This window comes from Hemiscyllium ocellatum, chromosome 8 (assembly GCF_020745735.1).
Source record: "Hemiscyllium ocellatum isolate sHemOce1 chromosome 8, sHemOce1.pat.X.cur, whole genome shotgun sequence".
Classification (NCBI taxonomy): Eukaryota; Metazoa; Chordata; class Chondrichthyes; order Orectolobiformes; family Hemiscylliidae; genus Hemiscyllium; species Hemiscyllium ocellatum.
In genome coordinates this window covers 73,945,678-73,966,880 of record NC_083408.1, presented here as the reverse complement: position 1 = coordinate 73,966,880, position 21,203 = coordinate 73,945,678, and the positions used below count along the sequence as shown (strand labels likewise).

General features: G+C 39.4%; 1 protein-coding gene across 1 annotated transcript in view; it reads left to right on the top strand.

The window, feature by feature from the left end:
• Window positions 1-21,203, top strand: part of LOC132818320 (inverted formin-2-like) — a 64,719-nt gene that overhangs the window by 24,426 nt on the left and 19,090 nt on the right. The window contains 11 exon segments of the mRNA XM_060829217.1: window positions 2,368-2,483; window positions 5,295-5,454; window positions 7,350-7,383; window positions 7,657-7,798; window positions 10,692-10,827; window positions 12,507-12,991; window positions 12,993-13,185; window positions 16,856-17,001; window positions 17,088-17,149; window positions 19,923-20,025; window positions 20,124-20,209. Coding sequence (XP_060685200.1) covers window positions 2,368-2,483; window positions 5,295-5,454; window positions 7,350-7,383; window positions 7,657-7,798; window positions 10,692-10,827; window positions 12,507-12,991; window positions 12,993-13,185; window positions 16,856-17,001; window positions 17,088-17,149; window positions 19,923-20,025; window positions 20,124-20,209 — 1,663 coding nt within the window.

Below are 21,203 nucleotides of genomic sequence, written 5' to 3'. Positions count from 1 at the left end.
CGATGAGAATTTGAAACTAATTAAATGTGATAAATTTGATAGGAGGTTGGATAGAGGTGTTCAAAATAACAAGGTTGAGACAGAGTCAAGAGCAACTGTTCTCATTGGTGGGTGAATTGAAAGCAAATAAGTTAACTGCAACATCAGAAGGTTGTTTTTCTTTGCAAGAAGTGTTTATGATCTGGAATATTTGACCAAGCGGATGTTGGAGGCATTTCTAATTGACCTTTGAAGAAGGGAATGATATAGACGCATAAAGCGGTTCTCTGGGCAAAATGTAAGCAGTACCCAGAGAGTTGGCACAGGCTCTGTAGATCAAGATTGACTCGTCCAATACCGCAGATATATTACATTTCAATAATTCTAAGCTCTCCGAGCATTTTCAGCACACAGCATAAATCCAGGTTCACTGCTTTTTCCCAAAATAGGAATAGCAGACATTTACAGACGCCCTGTCAAACACCATTTGTTATTGTTTAAATGTAGTACACATTAATGGTAATTTGATAGAACTCATTTTGTAAACTAGAGCATTTCAAAATAGGTAATTCACAAGGATATTGAGTAACTACACATGAAGTTACTAAATGAGAAGTTAATCAATTGAAAATCATTCAAGATTTTTCATTATTCATGCAAAATAATAGCCTAAATTTTTGCTAACACTGACAAAGGAATGGCACAGTTGACCGAGAACTGCCTATAGGCTTTTATAGCTGGCATTTCTATTCTACTCATTGTGTCTGATTCAGCATGATGGCCTCTCCACAGTTAGTTGTGGTTTCAATAGTAAGAGCAACACAATCTCTTCAACCATTCCAAACCTTCCTTATAAAATCTGCAGAATCCAAATCAGTAGTTACAATGCAGGAATAGACAAAGTTTAATTTGCAGAAAGTGAAATCACTTAACAATACAGGATTAAAAGCAAACATTCCTTTTTGTTGTTTCTTAATTTCCAATCATTTTGAGGGGCTGAAACACTTTATAAAATAATGTTTTTAAAGGATACAAATTTTGTTCAGGAGTGAATTGTAGAATCCATACAGTATAGAAAGAGGCCATTTGGCCCATCAAGTCTGCACTAACCCTCCCATGAGGATTCTACCCAGACCCAGATACACCCCCCCCCCCATCAATCATGATTAAAGCCACCTAACCTGCACAGCCCTGGACACCACAGGGCAATTTAGCATGGCCCATACACCGAACCTACACATCTTTGGATGGTTAGGAAATTTGGAGCACCTGGTAGAAACCCACGCAGACTGGAGAATATACAATAACCACACAGATAGTCACCAGAGGCAAGAATGGAACCTAGGTCCCTGACGCTGTGAGCACTCTGCCACCCCATTTATTCTTTAAATTAACCTTTATTGTGCTATGGAATTTCATCTACTGTGAAATATATTCAAGTCTAGATTTTCCCCCATGAGTGTGGAAATTTATAAGTATGGCAAGTTCACACTATTTGGTCACTTCCATAGAACAGAACATTACGGCATACAGTGTTTTAGCTTTTATTAATAGAGGGATTGAGTTCTGGAACCATGAGGTTATGTTACAGCTGTACAAAATCTGGTGCAGCTGCACTTGGAGTATTGTGTACAGTTCTGGTCACCGCATTATGAGGAGGATATGGAAGCTTTGGAAAGGGTGCAGAGGAGATTTACTAGGATGGTGCCTGGTATGGAGGGAAGGTCTTATGAGGAAAGGCTGAGGGACTAGAGGCTGTTTTCGTTGAAGGGAAGAAGGTTGAGAGGTGACTTAATAGAGACATATAAGATAATCAGAGGGTTAGATAGGGTGGACAGGGAGAGCCTTTTCCCAAGTATGGTGACGTTGAGCACGAGGGGGCATAGCTTTAAATTGAGGGGTGATAGATATAGGACAGATGTCAGAGGTAGTTTCTTTACTCAGAGAGTAGTAAGGGTATGGAATGCTTTGCCTGCAACGGTAGTAGATTCGCTAACTTTAAGTACATTTAAGTTGTCATTGGACAAGCATATGGGTGTACATGGAATAGCGTAGGTTAGATGGGCTTCAGATTGGTATGACAGGTCGGCGTAACATTGAGGGCTGGGAAGCTATGACAGCAACAGCATTTCCTATGGAGGAGAAGGATATCTGACACTAAATTCTAGATTTTCACATTTAATAGTCTGTATGCATATGCCAGGACTTGTTTTCAGATTTTCTACATTACATGTTTGTGACAACTGCTAGCCAATACCAGGCCAACAAACTTTGAACAAAATAGAAGTAGAAGAAAAGCAACAAGAACTAGCAGATTATAATTATAAACCATTTGTTGCTATAATTTATTTTATGCGAAGTACTGATCATGTTAACTCTGATTTACAGCTTTGGACACAGCCAATTTCATGGTAAAGAAACAAGTGTTTGAGCTGTTAGCAGCATTATCCATCTACTCACCAAAAGGTCACCATCTGGCTTTGGATGCACTGGAACACTACAAGGTAAGCTATTTTTGTTGGAAAATTACTATTCAAAGCACACACTGCACGCCATACGCATCCACATGAACACCCTCATCAGTAAAACTGATCATTCTATTGAATCATTTAACTAACTGGAAAAGGGGGGAAAAAGAAAAGGAGTCTTCATTTAGCAATGTTTGAATTCTAGTGGACAAAATACCAAACAAAACCTCAAAAACAGCCAGTCACAAACATTAGCTACTTAACCTTTACATTTAAATTAAAATTCAAAGCAAATGTATTTCCTTCACAGTGCTGAGGTAGTTGGTAGTATGGAATTCAATTGGTCCATTTTCAAAATCTAAGCATTCTGATTACATACTAACTAAGACACTCAGGGGGCACAGCTGTCTTGTAATAAGGTGTCACGCAGAATGTCCCTTTATAGTCACTTCAAGAGAACCATGAAACTTGCAGAATACCGAGAAGCCTGAATAGAGGACATGGAGAAGATGTTTCCATGTGAAGGAGAGATTAGGACCCAAGGGCACAGCCTCAGTGAAATGATGATACTTTAGAACCAAGTTGAAGAGGAGCTCTTTCAGCCAGAGGATGGTGAATCTGTAGAATTCATTGCTGTAGAAACTGTGGAGGCCAAGTCATTCAGTGTATTCAAAACAGAAAAAGATAGGTTCGTGATTAGTAAGGGGATCAAGGGTTATGGGAAAAAGGCAGAAAAATGGGGTTGAGAAACATATCAGCCATGATCAAAATGTTAAAGCAACCTCAGTGGGCCAAATTGCCTAATTCTACTCCAATACCTTATGGTCTTAGTTGATTCAATGCTCCTTCATTCTACAAATGGTATTTGCTGCTTTTTCTCAATCATCATTTGTATCAAATGGATAGATTTCCATGCCTCCTCTCTATACCCTCCCATTGTCCAAAAGCAGAGTGCATTTAATCAGTTTAGCTAGTGTGGAGTAGTGAACCCACTGCCTTGTCACTTCTGCTCAGGTAAGTCCAGAATGGAAAGGCTCATGGACAGTTCCCATCTCATCAACATTTGAGGCTGTTAAGTGGGAAATTAATGCCCACTGGGCCTCTTCCAACCACCACAGGTATTAACTAGGGCAGGAAGGATTGTTGCATTTTTGGATTCCCCAAAGCTAAGTTGTTTTGAGTTAACTTGTAGGTTCCCAGGTTGACTTCTTTATGATCAGGCAGTGAATGCCCAATTGCAGGACCTGGCATCAGGAAGGGGAAGCCCATCGAGAGCCACCTATTTCTTTTCCCCAAAGCCACCACACTCTGCCAGCCAGCAATACTCATTCCACCATTACCCCCCTAACTTTAGGTCTTTTTGATTGTGGTCTTCTGTTGGCTACATTACCAACATTTACTATTAATCTCAGTGGTGCTGCTCACAGTGGAGACCTGTCTCCCTCTGATTGTTTGAAGAGAGAGAAAGCAGAAATCCCACAGTAATCTTCCCCAAAGGAAGGTGTGCAGGTCCATCATTGGTCCATGTAACTGGTGGTCAACACTCATCTGGATTGAATCCCACTATGTCTCTAATGATTACCTCAGAACAGTAGTGAGTTTTCCTCACCAGACCTCATGACCTAACACAGACTTCATCATTATACATAGTCTCAATATTGTGAAGGCTGCATTTACAGATAAACTTGTGATCTTCTCATTTCCCTCCTCAGCCAGTGTTTGAAGCATTTGTTATGTTATCAAATTAGTGATCCATAAGGGCCTGAATTAATGTCTCAGACATGTTCAAATTTCATGACTGTACCTCAAGTTAAACACACAAACTGGAATTGAAAGATTAAATCAGGAGCGGTGACTGTGTAAAAACATAATTCACAGAAATCCTCAGCTGCTCAACTTCAGACCCACACTAAAGTGATGACAATTAACAGCCCTGTGAAATAGCTTAGCATGTCATGTCATTCAGCCACCTACATGGTAGCTCAGATCTTCGCCTGAGTACTTACAGATGGTCAATGAACACTGGCCTTGCCAGCAACCTCCACTTGATGCAAACACAGTTACCCCCCACCCACTTTCAACATCCTCTGCATACAAAGATCTACTCACTCAAATTACTTGAAACTCAACTTTGAAGGTGCCAGCTATGCTTTGACCTTCCATTTGCCACACTATTTCTAGTGTTACCAGTCTACTCAGCTTTTGTCTCACTTCCTTTTTTGATGAGAGTTTTAAAAAAAATTCCTTCATTTATGGCCCATCCCAGCATAGACTCAAGTCGAAGGGAATGTAATCTATAGTAAGTCTTGAACACACTTACAAAAGTCATTCTTACCAGCTGGGGCAGAACCACAATAAATACCATTGTTCCCTGTCAGTACAACTCCCTATTCCCAGATCATTCTGGAGAGCAAAATCTGACTCTCTTTCTCTCTCTCCACCTCACCACTCCCCTACTGTTCTTTAAACTCCTCTCTTTCTCCATCACCCCTCACACACACTTTCAAAAATAAAAGCCAGTCACAAATGTTTTTACCACCAACGTCAAGGCCATCCAGCTGCTCCTGCAACTCCCTTCTTGCCAAGTCAAGCATTTCCCACCTATACCCACCACAGTCTGAACCCATGCCTTTTCTAGCTTCTCTGTTTCTGTTCATTCCTTGTCATCAGTATCTATCTGCTGCTAGACTACATTGTCCTAGATTGCTAACAAACTTCTTTTCCTGGTCTATGCTAACTAATATTGTAAATAGTTCCCATTCTTCAAACTCTCTTCTAGTCAAGACAATCATTAATAGAAACTGTGGCTTAAATAACATTTGATTTTCTTTGTTTCTGTCTCAATAGACTGCAAAAAGCCAACAATATCGATTTAGTGTTATCATGAATGAACTTCAGACCACAGATAATATTCCATATATGGCGACACTTATGAGTGTCATCAACGCAATTATTTTGGGAGCTGAGGAACTGATACCGCGGTCAGAGCTTCGGAATGAATTCATAGGTAAAAAGCTCTCTATTTAACACAATTCAGTTCCTTGTAGTTTACCCATAGTGCTGTACAATTTCTCAAAATCACAATAGAAGCATAATTTACACAATACATGAAAAAAAATCACTATTTCATTACAATAATGAACATCTTACTTGTTACTTACTGACTTTAAACAAAAGAAGACCAAATAATAAAAAAAATGTGGAGAAAAGTTACTTCAGTACCTTATCACTAAAGCAAGATTCCTGCAGAGTAGTAGAACTTCTACTCAGCCCTCCCCCTCCTGAATTAAGGTGGGGTTCAAACCTCACCTGCTCCAGAGGTGTTCAATGCCCTATGTGCTAGAAATGATGCCCATGAATAACAAACAAAGCTAACACCCAAGAGATTCAAGTTACATTTGGTACATTCTTTAAATTAATAAAATCAAATATTTTCCAATTTTTCCATCCTGCTCTGTGGACAAAATAAAGTTGTCCTGTAAGTAGAACATTTGTGTGAAGCAAGTCATTACCTCAAATCAAGCTTTTAGTGAATATGGAAGTTTTCCTGATTTCGTAAAATTATTTCCACTTCCAAAATTTATAATCCGATCTAGAATGTGGCATATCCAGCGAGTCTTTAGAATCTGCTAATTTTAAAATGCATTTTTAAAAATTATGCAGGAAACCTGGAATTAAGGAAAAGGGAGACAAATAAACAAGAAAATTTTAAAGTTTTTAATTTATATTATAGTTCTAACTACTTAGCAGAATTTATCACAGCCTGGAACTGAACAAACCAAAAGGATTTTGAAATCTTAGCCTATGGTTAACAACATCCTTGTGGTAAAATCTAGAAGCTTTTGCTTTTTAAATATTTATTGGAAGTGTTAAAATTATTTTTGTGTTAAAGCTAACTTAAATTAAAGTGTATATTTTATCCTATTTGAATTTGATTTTCACTTCCATAAAAATGCTTAATACTTTTTCCTCTGTAAAATGATTCCTTTTCTAACCTTAACAATCGCAAAGATATCTGGAAAACAACATCACCCAAAACACAAGTTTATATTCAAAACTTAGAACCATCTTTTGCTAAACAATCTATTGTTTTGGCCTTTTCTGATAGGCAGTACTTAACTTACTGGTATTGGCCCAAATACAAGCCCACTTTATCTGATTAACTTACTTTATTCTAGTAACTTTAAAAGGGAAGCCTTTACCATATAGCTAAGTCATTTATCAACCTAGCAGACAGATGTCCTCAATTAAGCAATTATACCACAGCTGGTTTCCCAATGGTATTCAGATAAGAATGCACTGGATTCTGAGCAGCTTATGTCTTGGCTCTGATTTTTCCTATTGGTAACTTGTCTTAAAGAGATACATTCATAGTTATATAACAGTTAATTCACAACTGCTAAATGCCAAATCAGAACTAGTTTTCTTTTTTAAAATATAAATGTACAGATAAATAAAGTGTAGTTTCAATACTAGTCATTTTTTTCATACACAGATGTGAGAAATGTCACTTTAAATGTATTTGTATTGATAAACAACACCTGGAAAGTTTCAGGCCTGGCTTTTCCTAGGATACACACCCTAAGTTGGAATTGTTTACTATGTACAAAAGTAACTGGTTATTCAAAAGTAAGAATTGTACAAAATAAAGATAAATTATATTCTAGTGTTTTTGCTTCTTTTACTCCTTTAACTAAGTTGGTTTCTTTCAAGCAAAGCCAAATATCAAACTACTGTTCTCTTGGCTTGTAATTTGTATTTTCAGGCCAGCATAGCTTCATTGTAAGAATTGTGGAGGAACAGGAATTTCAATCCCCACTGTGACTTATACCATATTAATTGAATCACTTGAATTGTGTTTGTTTTACACCAAATAATTTTAAACAATTATTTACTTTTTAGGTCTCCACCTGTTGGACTTACTGCCATTACTAAGGTATGAATTAGTCTTGAGATGGTATAATTTTTCTTGTAAATTTAGTTTCATGGTTTCTGAATTTGGTTTCAAATATGTTGAACACAGCCTATCAATTAATGCACAATTTCAACTGTGATTTTATTTTTTGAGACAATTTATGAACAAAACTTATTTAGCTCTCACATTGCCTTCCTGTCCTGTTTAAGCCGCAGGATGGCATTATCTGACAATGGCAATATTTGTTTAAAGGAAATTCATATAAATAATCAGTATGGTCATGTATTACTTCAGGGAAAAAGATGAGGAGGATCTCTTGGTCCAATGTCTCACCTTTGAGGAAGCTAAAGAAGATGATGATGAAGAATTAATGAGAATCTACGGTGGCATTGATATGACCAGTCACCAGGCAGTATTTACAGCATTGTTTAATAAGGTAGGAATTTGGTTTACTGCAGATTCTTTTATAAAGATACAAACTGTTTCATTGCTTAAGTTATTTGGACAAGTGTGATGTCTTTCAGTGATACTTCATCTTTGCTTCATTATCCTGGTGTCCTACAACATTGTATCAGATTTAAAGGTATATTTTAACAATCAGTTGTCCTCATTCTAGACTAAAGAAATTTAGGACATTTGTAGTCAAGATAATTATTGAGTGGCATAAGGTGATTCTACTTTATTCATTAAAATGTTAGGATCACAGTCCCCCCTCTTTATTCATTCATGGGATGTGGGCATTGTTGGTTGGGCCAGCATTTATTGTCTATCCTTAGGTACCTTCACGAAAGTGATGATGAGCTGACTTCTTGAATTACTGCATCCTGTTTGTTGTAGATAGACCCACAATGATGTTAAAGTGGGAGTTTGGGACTTTGACACAGCATGATTGAAGGATCAATGATATATTTTGAATTCAGGACAGTGAGTGGCCTGCTGCCCTTGCCCTTTTAGATGGTACTGGTTGTGGGGTTGGAAGATGCTGTCTAAAGAACTTTGGTAAATTTCTGCAGTGCATCTTTATAGATAGTACAAACTGTTGTAATTGACCACCGGTTGTGAATGTTTGTGGATATCCTGAATGGTGTCAAGCTGCTTGAGTATTGTTGGAGCTGCACTCATCCAGGCAAGAGGTGAGTATTCCGTCATGTTACTGACTTGGGAACACAGAAGCAGGAATAGGCTACTCAGCCTTGTAGATAGTGGACAAGCTTTCGGGATGCAAGTTAATCACTGCAGGATTCCTCATGTCTGACCAGCACAGTAATTATATGGTTAGTTCAGTTCCGCTTTTGGTCAATGGTAACCACTATAATGCTGATAGTGGGGAATTCAGCAATGCTAATATCATTAAAGGTCAAGACATGATGGTTGGATTCTCTCCTGTTGGAAACAGTCATCACCTGGCACTCTGTAGTGTGAATGTTACTTGTCCTACTAGTTACAGCTACTCACCATCCATTTCTGAATATCATGTTATAATCTTTAGAGACTGTTGTCATGAGCAACAGGATATGGCACTGTGTAAAGGTAAATACAGAAACACGGAAAATTGGATAGATGTTGGCTATTTGACCCTTTGAGGCTACTCTTCTGTGCAGTATAATCTGGCTGATCATCCAACTCAATACCTTATTCCTGCTTTCTCACCATTTCCTTTCATCCCTTTAGCCTTAAGAGCTATACCTGATACCTTCTTGAAAACATTCAGTACTTGGGCCTCAACCTGTTTCTGTGGCAATTAATTCCACAGGTTCACCAGTCTCTGGGTGTAGAAACCTTTCCTTATCTCTGTACTAAATGGCCTATCCTGTATTCTTTAAACTGTGCTCCATGGTTTTGAATACCTAAGCTATCAAGAACATCTTTTTTATTTTCATTTGTAGCATATTGTTGAGAGCTATGAAATGGCATCAATGGCAATCGACTGTTTATTACCTCCCAACAAAATTGGAGTCTTTTCTGTGGATCCTGTAATCTAGCCATGTAACGGAACATTTGTCCGCTGTTCTGTCTCACCTTTTACACATTAAAAGCATAAATATACCACTTCGATCTGAGAAGAGAAATGGGTAAACAAATACTTTCTATCATGGAATAGCCAAGTCTCCTCTTCTTAAAAATCACACGGATGTGTACCACATAGCTTTGGGGCTTACTTACAATTTAATTCCACATTTCCATAACATTCTCTGTGGCTGATGCTGCTGACACTAATGGATCTGATTTATGATGAATTAAATGATTCTGTAACACTCAACTAGGAATAACAATGGAGTAAGGAATACAAATGCACTGTTGATTCGAGCTACCAGTAAACCTGAACCTGGGTTCAGGAGCTTCATTTTGCTCTTGAGCCATGTAGAAACTATCCTCCCTTAAATGAAAGAGTTCTGAATGGATGAAAGAAAAGATGCTCTTCAGGTGTAGATATGCATATACAGCAAACTTTATTTTAACTGGCATCTTATGGACCAACATATTGACAAAAATTGTTTCCAGCAAATACTGTGAAGTTAACTGTAACATTCTGTCCAATTATTATAGTTTTTAAAAAGTATTTACCTCACTCTAAACACATTCATGACTGATCAATTGAATGGCCACACACAACATCAACAGTTGATTTAATTTTGAGTCAATTTCTTCTCCAATACCATGATGTCCCAAGTCATCAGTCGAGGGTGGGAGGGGGAAGGCTCTCTGCTAGTCAGGTTTATTTAAGGCAAAGTTGCATTATTGTTTAAATGGTTAATGCTGTAAATAAAGTATGACGGTGATGTTTATACCACCTGCATTACATTTTTATTACTTAGTGTGTGTTTTTACATTGATAATGTGGACCTCCTTGATTATCCAGAATATTTAATCAACCGACTCACTGATGGTCCCATAGGTTCCAGATAATAACACTTGCCGTATTTAGAGTGAGACTGTAGCTGGAAGCAACCATGAAGCAATGGTTAATTTTACTCTGACAAGAACAAAGATGCAAGGATTCACTTCTGATGAGAAACTTTAAAAATGCTATGACAATATTCACTGGTGCAGCAAATGTTTAAGTGGAAATATAATCTGTGTCCAAAATCATGAAAAGCTTTCTGGGTGAAGAGTGAAAGATTGTCTCCAATGGAATGTGTAATGAGAGTACGTATCACGTAACACATTGTAAGAATGTGAAGACCAATTAATCCCAATTTAGAGAACACCAAAATTGGAATGTGCATGGATATTTCTGGTGTAGCATAATGTGTTGAAACTCCTTTCCTTGGTGCTTAACTTGCTACGATTTTATTTAACTGTATTGTCACTTCTATGTTTAATTCTAGGTGAGCACCTCACCAGTGTCAACTCAGCTGCTGTCTATTCTACAGGGGCTTCTGCAGCTCGAACCAGCTAACAATGTCCTGCTCTGGGAAGCATTAGAAATCATGGTGAATAGAGCCCTTCTAATCGCTGATGACAGTAAGGGTATTTTTTTATTCCCTCAATATTTTGAAAAATATTTAACTCTTATAGCTTTAAAGGAACCCAATGAAGGGGTGGGGGGAAAGATCTAAGCTTGATTCTCACTGTAACCCATTAGAGTGGATAAGTAGGACATATATCCATGTACAGAGAGATTACTAATAACCAGGAGCAATTAATTTAAAGTAATTGGTAGAAGGACTCGAGGGAATTTGAGGAGTATTTATTTTGCCTTAAAGAGTAATAAGGAATGAAAACCCATCCTGCTGAATGGGTTGTGGAGAAAGAAGCCTTCATATTTTAAGAAAATACTTGGCTGTGCACTGACTTCACACAATGACTCTTCAGATGCGTCTGGCTTATGAAGACTATTGTATTCCACAGAGTCATCAGATTATATATCAAGTGATATATAATAGCAGTTTGAACTATGCCCCTGGATGGGTATATGAATAGGAAAGGTTTGGAAGGATATAGGCTGGGTGCTGGCAGGTGGGACCAGATTGGGTTGGGATATCTATTCAGCATGGATGAACTGGACTCGAGGGTCTGTTCCTGTGCTGTACAACTCTATGAAGATCAGGATAGAAGATGGAATCAAACTGGATAGCTCTTTGTCAAATGGCATTGACACGGTGGGCTAAGTGAGGACGGCACGGTGGCTAAGTGGTTAGCCCTGCTGCTTCACCGTGTCAAGGAACTGGGTTCGATTCCTACCTCGGGCGACTGTCTCTGTGGAGTTTATACATCTCCCTGTGTCTGCGTGGGTTTCCTCCCACATTCCGAAATATGTGCAGGTCAGGTGAATTGACCATAGTGTTAGGTGCATCAGTCAGGGGAAATGAGATTAGATTAGATTCCCTACAGTGTGGAAACAGGCCCTTCGGCCCAACAAGTCCAGAGCGACCCTCCTCCACATGCACCTAACACTACAGGCAATTTAGATGGCCAATTCTCCTGACCTGCACATCCTTGGACTGTGGGACGAAACCGGAGCACCTGGAGGAACCCACGCAGACACGAGAAGATTGTGCAAACTCCACACAGATAGTTGCCCGAGGCGGGAATTGAACCCCGCTCCCTGGCGCTGTGAGGCAACAGTACTAACCACTAAGCCAACGTGCCGCCCCGTGAGTCTGGGTGGGTTACTTTTCGGAGGGTAGGTGTGGACTTGTTGGGCTGAGGGGCCTGTTTCCACACTGGAGGGAATGTAATCTAAATAATCCTTGCATTGTGTGAAGATTTCTATGTTTGATATAACATATAGCACTGTTCCCATGAGTATAGCTCTGATTTTGATTCTTTGTAAGAATTGGTCCTTTCTAGAGTATCAATTAGAACAGCTCCAGCTATCTTTCCTGATCCTGGTCTCGGGAGAAGAGGGATCCAGTGGGTTCCTGTTACTACTCCTGATGACCATCATCAACCACCACTTGGAGTGCACTTGTTGGGTCAGCTATTCTCTTCCTGTATTTATATATGGAAACTTAGCACAAGGATGTGGTAACAGAGAACATCTGATATTTGTGAATTTAAATCCTACTATAAGTCAATGCCTTCAAGAAGTGAGGGAGAAACATTATTTTGAAATCATTATTTTACATGAAACAATTTCAAATGGTTTGACAACGCAGCATGGTTAAATATTAATCCAGTTCATTTCTCTTTCGTTATAGCAAATGAAGAAAAAGATGTTGGCCCTATTATGGAAAGACTTGTCGTAGTTAAGAAATTAGGAAAAGATCAGTTGATGAAACAAAATGCTAATAAAAAAGCTGTTGATAGAGGTATACAGACAGAGCCCATGACATTAACTGTAATAAACTCATCAGTTCCAGCCTGCCTTCCAACTAGCCAGATGCAAAGTGCCCTATCTTCACTTCCCCCTCCTCTTCCAGGCACTACCAGTCAGATTCCTCCACCCCCTCCCCCACCCCCACCTCTCCCTGGTGTTGGCGGGCCCCCACCACCACCACCCCCGCCCCCACCTCTACCTGGTGTCAGCGGGCCCCCTCCCCCACCCCCGCCCCCACCTCTACCTGGTGTTGGCGGGCCCCCTCCCCCACCCCTGCCCCCACCTCTCCCTGGTGTCAGTGGGCCCCCACCACCACCCCCGCCCCCACCTCTACCTGGTGCTGGTGGGCCTCCACCCCCACCCCCACCCCCCACCTTTTTTTGGTGGAATTCCTCCTCCTCCACCACCACCAGGGGCATTTATCCCCAATGCCCCCATCGTGCCACACCAAGCTAGCAATCTGTTGGGTTCATATGCTCCACCTAAACGACAAGTTCACCAACCAACATTACGAATGAAAAAGCTGAACTGGCAGAAAATCCCTTCAAGAATGGCTTCAGGTATGTATAGCTTTCCCAAAAATAAAATTTTAGTGCATGTAAATTTTACTAGATATTTTCTTAAGAGGTCAGACTGAAATGAACAGGAAATTAGTGCTGATTATGGTAGGACTTTAATGAAATTCTGTAAAGGCAGTTGCAGAAACCAATTCAATTTTATTGTGTCATCACAAGTTACCAGTCCTAACCTATTTCTATTACAAGAAGTCCTGGCTGTATTTTAATTAAATATAACCTCCTGTTTTCAACAATCCTTCCTGACATTAGCCAGTTGGCCATCCTTGGTCCTACCACATGGTGAATATGAAACCTGTGACCAGTTTATCTATTCCATCCTCTTAATTATATCCAATTTTTCTTCCTGGTTCATTCTACTAGCATGGAAGCACCCACGTGGCTTTCCTGTTGCAATAACCCAAGGACTACATTGTACTTTCAGATTTGTTTGTTCCTTTCATGGGTTATAGATATCAGAATTACTACCCATCCTTAATTATCCTTGAGCAAAGTGGTATAATAGGCTGTTTTAGAGAATGATTAAGAGTCAGTCACATTGCTGTAGATCCAGAGTCAGACATAGGCCAGAACAGGTAAGGATATTCCTTGCCTTAAGGATATTAGTGAACATTAGGACATTTTACAACAATCATTGATCATAATGGTATCGTGGCATCATCGAGACTAGCTTTCAGTTCCCAATTGGGTTTTTTTTTAATAATTGAAATTTCTCCACCTGCTGTGACAGACTTTGAACCTGTGCTCCCAGGGCCTTTGCCTACTAGTTCAGCATCATTGCCACTATGTCACTGTCACCTCAGCTTCAGCCTGTGCACAGCACCTTCCAACTGCCCTTTAATTTGCTTTATTTACTGTGATTTTGCACTGACAGGTCTGGTCAGCAATCAATTAATTAAGACCTCTGATTATTTACCAATCTTTATGTTGAGGCATTCTAGCCCATCCACCCAGTCTTTCTTTCTCCCTCTATTTGCTGCCAGTTGTGAATTTTACTGTCCCGCAACACAGTTGGGCATCCAGGCGAATGAGTCAGCAACAGACAGGGCCCCAGCCCAGATTCTAGGGCTCTTCACTCAACATCTTCCTCCATTGCAAAGTCACTCTCAAAAGCACTATACTATTCTCTGTCCCCTCCAACCAAATGGTAATCCATCCCACACCTTCGTATTGCCACTGGCTGACTTTGGAGGCCTCCTCCCTTTTAAGTTGTATTTTATCAAAAGATTTGGGTGTTTGACAGTGAATAATGAGTAACCTGCAAAGCTTGTAAATCTGACTTATGAAGCAACTGTTTTCCATTTGCATTTTTATTTCTTCCAATTTGATTATTCCTATTTGGACTTTGTTTTTCAACTCAGTGGGCCACATTGTTCCTAATGTTGCATACTCCATAGATAGATCTTCAGTCCAATGCTAAGTTGTGTTAGCATCTACAGTTTGATGTATGCATGTCTTGGAATATAGCAGGAACATCTTAACGAGATTGGGGTGGAACGGAAGTGTCACATTTCAGACAGGAGTCCAGGTTTCTTCAGATGTTTTGGAGTATTAGCCCAAAGTGAGCATCGTTCATCCTTGATAAGTTTCCCATCCAGAAGTCAATCTGATTGACAGGATTGGTGTTCAGGCACATTTGGGAAGACCAGGTCGAATCGTGACCCTATGGAAAAGGGAAATCAGTTTATGGATCCTGAGCTACAATTATTTGATCTGGATTCCAGACCCTGGAGGTCATGTGATGTGGTAGACTGGAGGAAGTGCGATCACAGGCCATGTGAACCCTGAACCTTGCTTCACTCCAGCTGTCAGGGTTGTGGAAGCTGGAGAAGCCCTACAAGTCTTGGTTCACACGAATTATCGGGAGGGGGACTCCAATATTCATGCAAATATTTGAATTGCAGAACCTGGCTTCTAGCAGTGAGTTAACAATCTTTCTCCAGGGCAACTTAAGTAAACCAGGCAGTGTACAGATTATAATCCTTTTTTTAAAAAAAATTGTAACTTCTAATGCAACGCTGGCCCACTCATTTTTGAATGAATAAAATCTAATCTTATGTAGTCTAAGGGGCAGTGGGACCCTCTGAAACATATTGATGAGCTGTGCAAAGTAGTTTTTGGTTTCCCTTCATTATCACAGACTGCTGTAATTGTTACTGTTGCTGTGTAGTTTCGTCATCAGAAGAAAATATGTCAGAGCTGATCTATGTCCTGGAAGCCACATTAGCTGTCATTTATTAGGTTATCTTCATGTAGTTACCTTCTTCATCTTCTGGTTATTAACTTTATTCACATTTAAAGGTTGGCCTAGGCTATGTGTTTGTATTGCAAGATGTGGCATTTTTCTTTAATAAACTATGTTTGTACATTTATTGTTTTTGAATTTCATTGATGTCTCAAACATAACAAATCTCTCTAAGCACCAGGGAGACAAAACTTTGGGGTTTTATTGGTTTGTTCCACTTAATCCCATTTAGTTCCCTCAGCTTCAGTAATACATCAGTCCCGGAGTGCCTGTTATGTAATTGATATACGATTGAATTCTTCCCTAATTTAAAACTACCCAGCAGTCGTTATTAACATGTTTATTATCCCATTTTCAATTCCAAATGGGACTTTAGTGTTTGATTATCTTGTCAGGGATCGTTTGGTTGGAACATGAGTTTTTTGTGTGTTTTCTCAGCATCTGCAATAGCTCTTTACATCTCTAATTGTATCTTCTCTGCATTCATATACCTTTTCCTCAATTCCCTCCGAAAGCTTTGTGAATTTATCTTGTGTTCTTAGAGTCCCTTGAAATGTTGTTCCTGGTTTCCTTTAAGCATATGATTTGTTTTGCTCTTCCTGCACTGAGTGGGAGTGTGTATTAGCCGTCCCTGTTTTGAGAACATCCATTGTCCATCCCTTTCCATCACAGCTCTTACCAGGTCTGTCTTTTAGCTTGGCCACTGAACACTTGAAATTTACCCCTCTCGTGTTGTTTGTAAGGGTTTAGTTCCATATTTCCATGGTTTCATTTTGAATGTGATGATGCTCTGGGTAATACCATTTAGTAGTCCATTTTTATGAATAATTCAAATGCTCCAATGTATAGAAAATAATCAATGCATTACATTGACAGCTATAGCTTATTTTGTTTTATCATAATGTGACATCACATGACCAGGTAATCCAAACATTATCCAAATCCATTTATTGTTCTGTATGCCAACATACGAGAAGTTTGCACTACAACTCCTGCTATACTGGTATACTTCATCCTCCCACATGACCCTACAGATGTATTATATGAATGATGATGAATGCAAACTGTTCAGTAAATTTATAAATGAAGTGTCTGTGCTCTGTAAAGAGTCGATGACCAAGCTGGGGACTGGTTGCTTTGGAGTTTATTTGGTTGTAGCTGACTTATAGAACATAGAAAAATATAGCGCAGTACAGGCCCTTTGGCCCTCGATGTTGCGCCAATCCAAGCCAATTTGGGCTCCCATTGTAGCAAACCCATCAATTGATATCTCTGTTAGTGAATTTAATGTGGCACGAAGAGACTATAGTTAGAAAATGTAAAAACTAGCATATTCTCCACAACTCTTAACGTCTAACGAATTTATAGAATAAAACCTTGGTTTCTTTCTACCTTCTTTCTTTTCTACAGAGGGAAATTCTTTGTGGTCATCCATCACAAAAAGTACTGAAGAATCTTTTGATCTTGATTATGCCAGTATTGAGCAACTCTTCAGCCTTCCAGTATCAGAACCAAAACGGAAAGAACAAACTGTTAGCAAAAAGGAACAAAAAGAAGCAAGTGTCATTTAATTAAAGCAGTTTTTTTTAAACACAGGAGCTTTGATACGTAACTCATTGTTCCTACCTTCTTCCCATCCCAGGTCACATTTCTAGACTCCAGGAAAAGCCTTAACTTAAACATATTTTTAAAGCAGTTCAAATGGTGAGTTGCATTTAAATAGATGTTATTTGCATATGATTAGTATTGTGGGCATTTGTAAAATATCAAATGATTAAATTAGATTGCTGGCAGTTGTTCCACAATCAGTTGATGATATGTTGTGATTATGTGCTTTACATCTGTCTTTTTCTTTTAACTAAGTATCGTTGCTTAATTTCTTTGCTTATCAGCCAGTAATATATCCCTTAATGTCAATTTCAGAAATTTGTTCTTTAGTCTAGAAAGTCTGGAATGTAATGCCCATCAATGAATGACTGAGAATGGTATTGGCAACCTTCTTAAAGCATTGGCAGCAGTTTGAATTAGCCAAGAAAACCATTCTGATATATCAGAGGACATTTAACACTCTTTGCAGTTATTGGGAATGGAATGACTAATAGGTCAGATTAAATAAAGATGGCAGATTTTCTTCCATCCCAGATATTAATCTGTATGGTTCATGGTTATTTCTACAGCAGTCATTTCTATATTCCCAGGCTTTTTTAAAAAAAAAATCAATTCTCCAACTTCAACAGTGCAATTTGAGCTGGTGTTTGCTGGTTTCTTATTTATTTATCATTTTGTGGGACAAAGGCATTGCTGGCTGGCCAGCATTTTTTTTGCCCATTCCTTGTTGCCCTCGAAGGTGGTGGTGAGCTGCCTTCTTGAACCACTACAGTCCACCTGCTGTGAGTTGACCCACGATGCCATTAGGGAGGGCGTTCCAGGATCTTGACCAAGCGACAGTGAAGGAACACCGATATATTTTGAAGTCAGGATGGTGAGTGACTTAGAGGGGAATTTGAAGGTGGTGGTGTTCCCATGTATCTACTGCCCTTGCTCTTATAGATGGAAGTGGTCATGGGCTTGGAAGATATGATCTGAGGATTTGTTGGTGAATTTCTGCATCATCTACAAGATACACTGCATCGGTGGTGGAGGGAATGGATGCTTGGGGACGTGGTGCCAATCAAACGGGCTACTTTGTCCAGGATGATGTGATGCTTCCTGGGTGGTGTTGGGCCTGCACTCATCCGGGAGAAAGTGAGGACTGCAGATTCTGGAGATCAGAGCTGAAAATGTGTTGCTGGAAAAGGTTCCTGAAGAAGGCCTCATGCTCGAAACATCGATTCTCCTGCTCCTTGGATGCTTTCTGACCTGCGCTTTTCCAGCAACACATTTTCAGCCCTGCACTCATCCAGGCAAGCGGGGAGCATTCCATCACACTCCTGACTGTGCCTTGTAGCCGATGGACAGGCTTTTGGGGAGTCAGGAGGTGAGTTACTCACCTCAGTGTTCCCAGCTTCTGATCTGCTTTTATAGACACTAGGTTTATGTGGTGTGTCCAGCTGAGTAACTGATCTTCAATAAAATTACCATGTGCCATCATCTCAGTTTTGGGCCGGTTATTTAAGTAAAGATATACTGGCAATGGAGATCGTCCAAAGAAGGTTCACTAGACTACTACTGGCTAAAGAGGATCTGCCTTTTGAGGTGATTTTGATTTGATTCAACCTGTATTCATTGGAATATAGAAGAATAAGAGGTGACCTTATTGAAATATACAAGATTCTTAAAGGATTCGACAAAGTCAATGTGGAAAGATAGTTTTCCCTTGTGGGATAATCTAGGACCAGAGGGGATAATCGCCAAAGAAGGGCCACACTTAAGACAGAGATGAGGAGTATTTTGGTTCTGTATGGTTCTTAAAGACAGAGCTGTTGAGGCTGAGTTCTTAAATATTTTCAAGGCTGAGACAGACAGATTCTTAACCAGTGAAGCAATCATGGGCTATGGAGGAAAGGCACCAACATGGAATTGACAATTAGCAAATCAGCCATAATTTCATTGATTGGTGGATTAGACTCAATGGGCTGAATAGTCTACTTCTACTCCTACATCTTGTGGGCATGTCGGAAAGGTTTGAGGGTAAATTGCAGACTCTTGCACTTGAACCATTTATTCCAACCTTTCTTAGAGAAAGGGGACCTTAAGTGTCACTCCTTGTTTTATTTAATCTTGACTTTAGCAAACGTGCTCCTTCCAATGAAGGGTACATAAAACTATCTTTTTCTGCTTCATTAGCCCGTTAAGCTATAGAACTTACGAATCATATTTCCAGATCTCCATCAGTACCATTGTTTGGGTTGCAACAAGTCCTGACTGAAAGAGGCCCAATAATGAGTCCCACATCAAAGATGCAATTGGTCTTCTTTTCATTACTTTCCTCGGGCAATGAGCTTTGACAGACTAATTGGTCATTTTATGATCGCAGAAAAAGCCAACATGACAGCCAGAACCACTAAACTGTTTCCTTTACAACTGATTAGTGGTTTTTGCTCATGTTGGCTGTTATAAGCTGTTGGGTATAAGGCTCAACAAAGCAAGTTTTAAAAGGAATTTACACTATGCAGATGGAGCTATGCTATAGCTAAGTATTAGTTATGTTTACTAGGTCTGGCAAAATCTGTGGGAAGAAGGCAGAGTTAACATTTTGAATCCAGTGACTCTTCTTCAGAATCACCAAATGTGAAACATTAATTCTGCTTTCATCCCACAGATGCTGCCAGACCTGGTGAGTTTTACCAGAAAGTTCATATTTTATTTCAGATCTCCAGCATTCCCAAGTCTTTGTTTTGTATTATGTGTTTGGAAACGTCCTCATTGAAACTGAGCAAGTTCTGTACAGTGTAAAATGTTGCTTTCTGATTGACTAAAAAAAAATTGGTTGCTTTGATTGTATTCTTATTTATGTTTAATTTTTCAACACTATCAGTTCTGATGAAGAAGTGACTGATATGATCAGGAGAGGGAACCGATCTAAATTTGATGTAGAGATTTTAAAGCAACTGAAGAAACTAATGCCAGAAAATAATGAAGTAAGTTAACAAGGCAATGAATACCAAATTTAAAAATCAAGTACCTCAAAATTAATTCAGACATTTTCAGACTTTTGTAACATTTGTTTCATGTACAGATAGAAAACATAAAGGCTTACAGTGGAGAAAAGGAAAAATTAGCAAGTGCTGATCACTTCTACCTTCTCCTCCTTGATATTCCTTGGTATGTATTACTGGTATCATTTTGTAACTAAGCTCTGTTATGCAAATGTTTCTCAGGTACAAGTTGAATTTATGGGTTGCCTCATCCAAAATTGTCCAACTGGAAATGCTATTGCAATTCATAAATGGGAAAAAATTCTTCCTAATCATGTCGTGCATTCAAGTTAAGAAGAGTTCCTATGATATTAAAATGAGTTTTAATATTAAAACTACTGAAGTAGTGCAAGAAATTTGATTAAAGTCCAACGGTGCATAGGTTAGGTAGATTGGCCATGCTAAATTTACTATTGTGTCCAGGGATGTGCAGGCTAGGTGGGTTATCCAAGAGAAAGGCAGGGTTACAGGAATAGAGACATAGAGATGTACGACACGAAAACAGACCCTTCAGTCCAACCTGTCCATGCCGAACCAGATATCCCAACCCAATTTAGTCCCACTGGCCAGCACCCGGCCCATATCCCTCCAAACCCTTCCTATTCATATACCCATCCAAATGCCTCTTAAATGTTGCAATTGTACCAGCCTCCACCACTTCCTCTGGCAGCTCGTTCCAATACACATACCACCCTCTGCATAAAAACGTTGCCCCTTAGGTCTCTTTTGTATCTTTCCCCTCTCACCCTAAACCAATATCCTCTAGTTCTGGACTCCCCCAAACCCAGGGAAAAGACTTTGTCTATTTACCCTATCCATGGCCCTCATAATTTTGTAAATCTCTATAAGATCACCCCTCAGCCTCTGATGCTCCAGGGAAAACAGCCCCAGCCTGTTCAACCTCTCCCTGTAGCTCAAATCCTCAAACCCTGGCAACATCCTTGTAAATCTTTTCTGAACCCTTTCAATTTTCACAACATCTTTCTGATAAGGAGACCAGAATTGCACATAATATTCCAATAGTGGCCTAACCAATGTCCTGTACAGCCGCAACATGACATCCCAACTCATCAATACTCTGATCAATAAAAGAAAGCATATCAAATGCCGCCTTCACTATC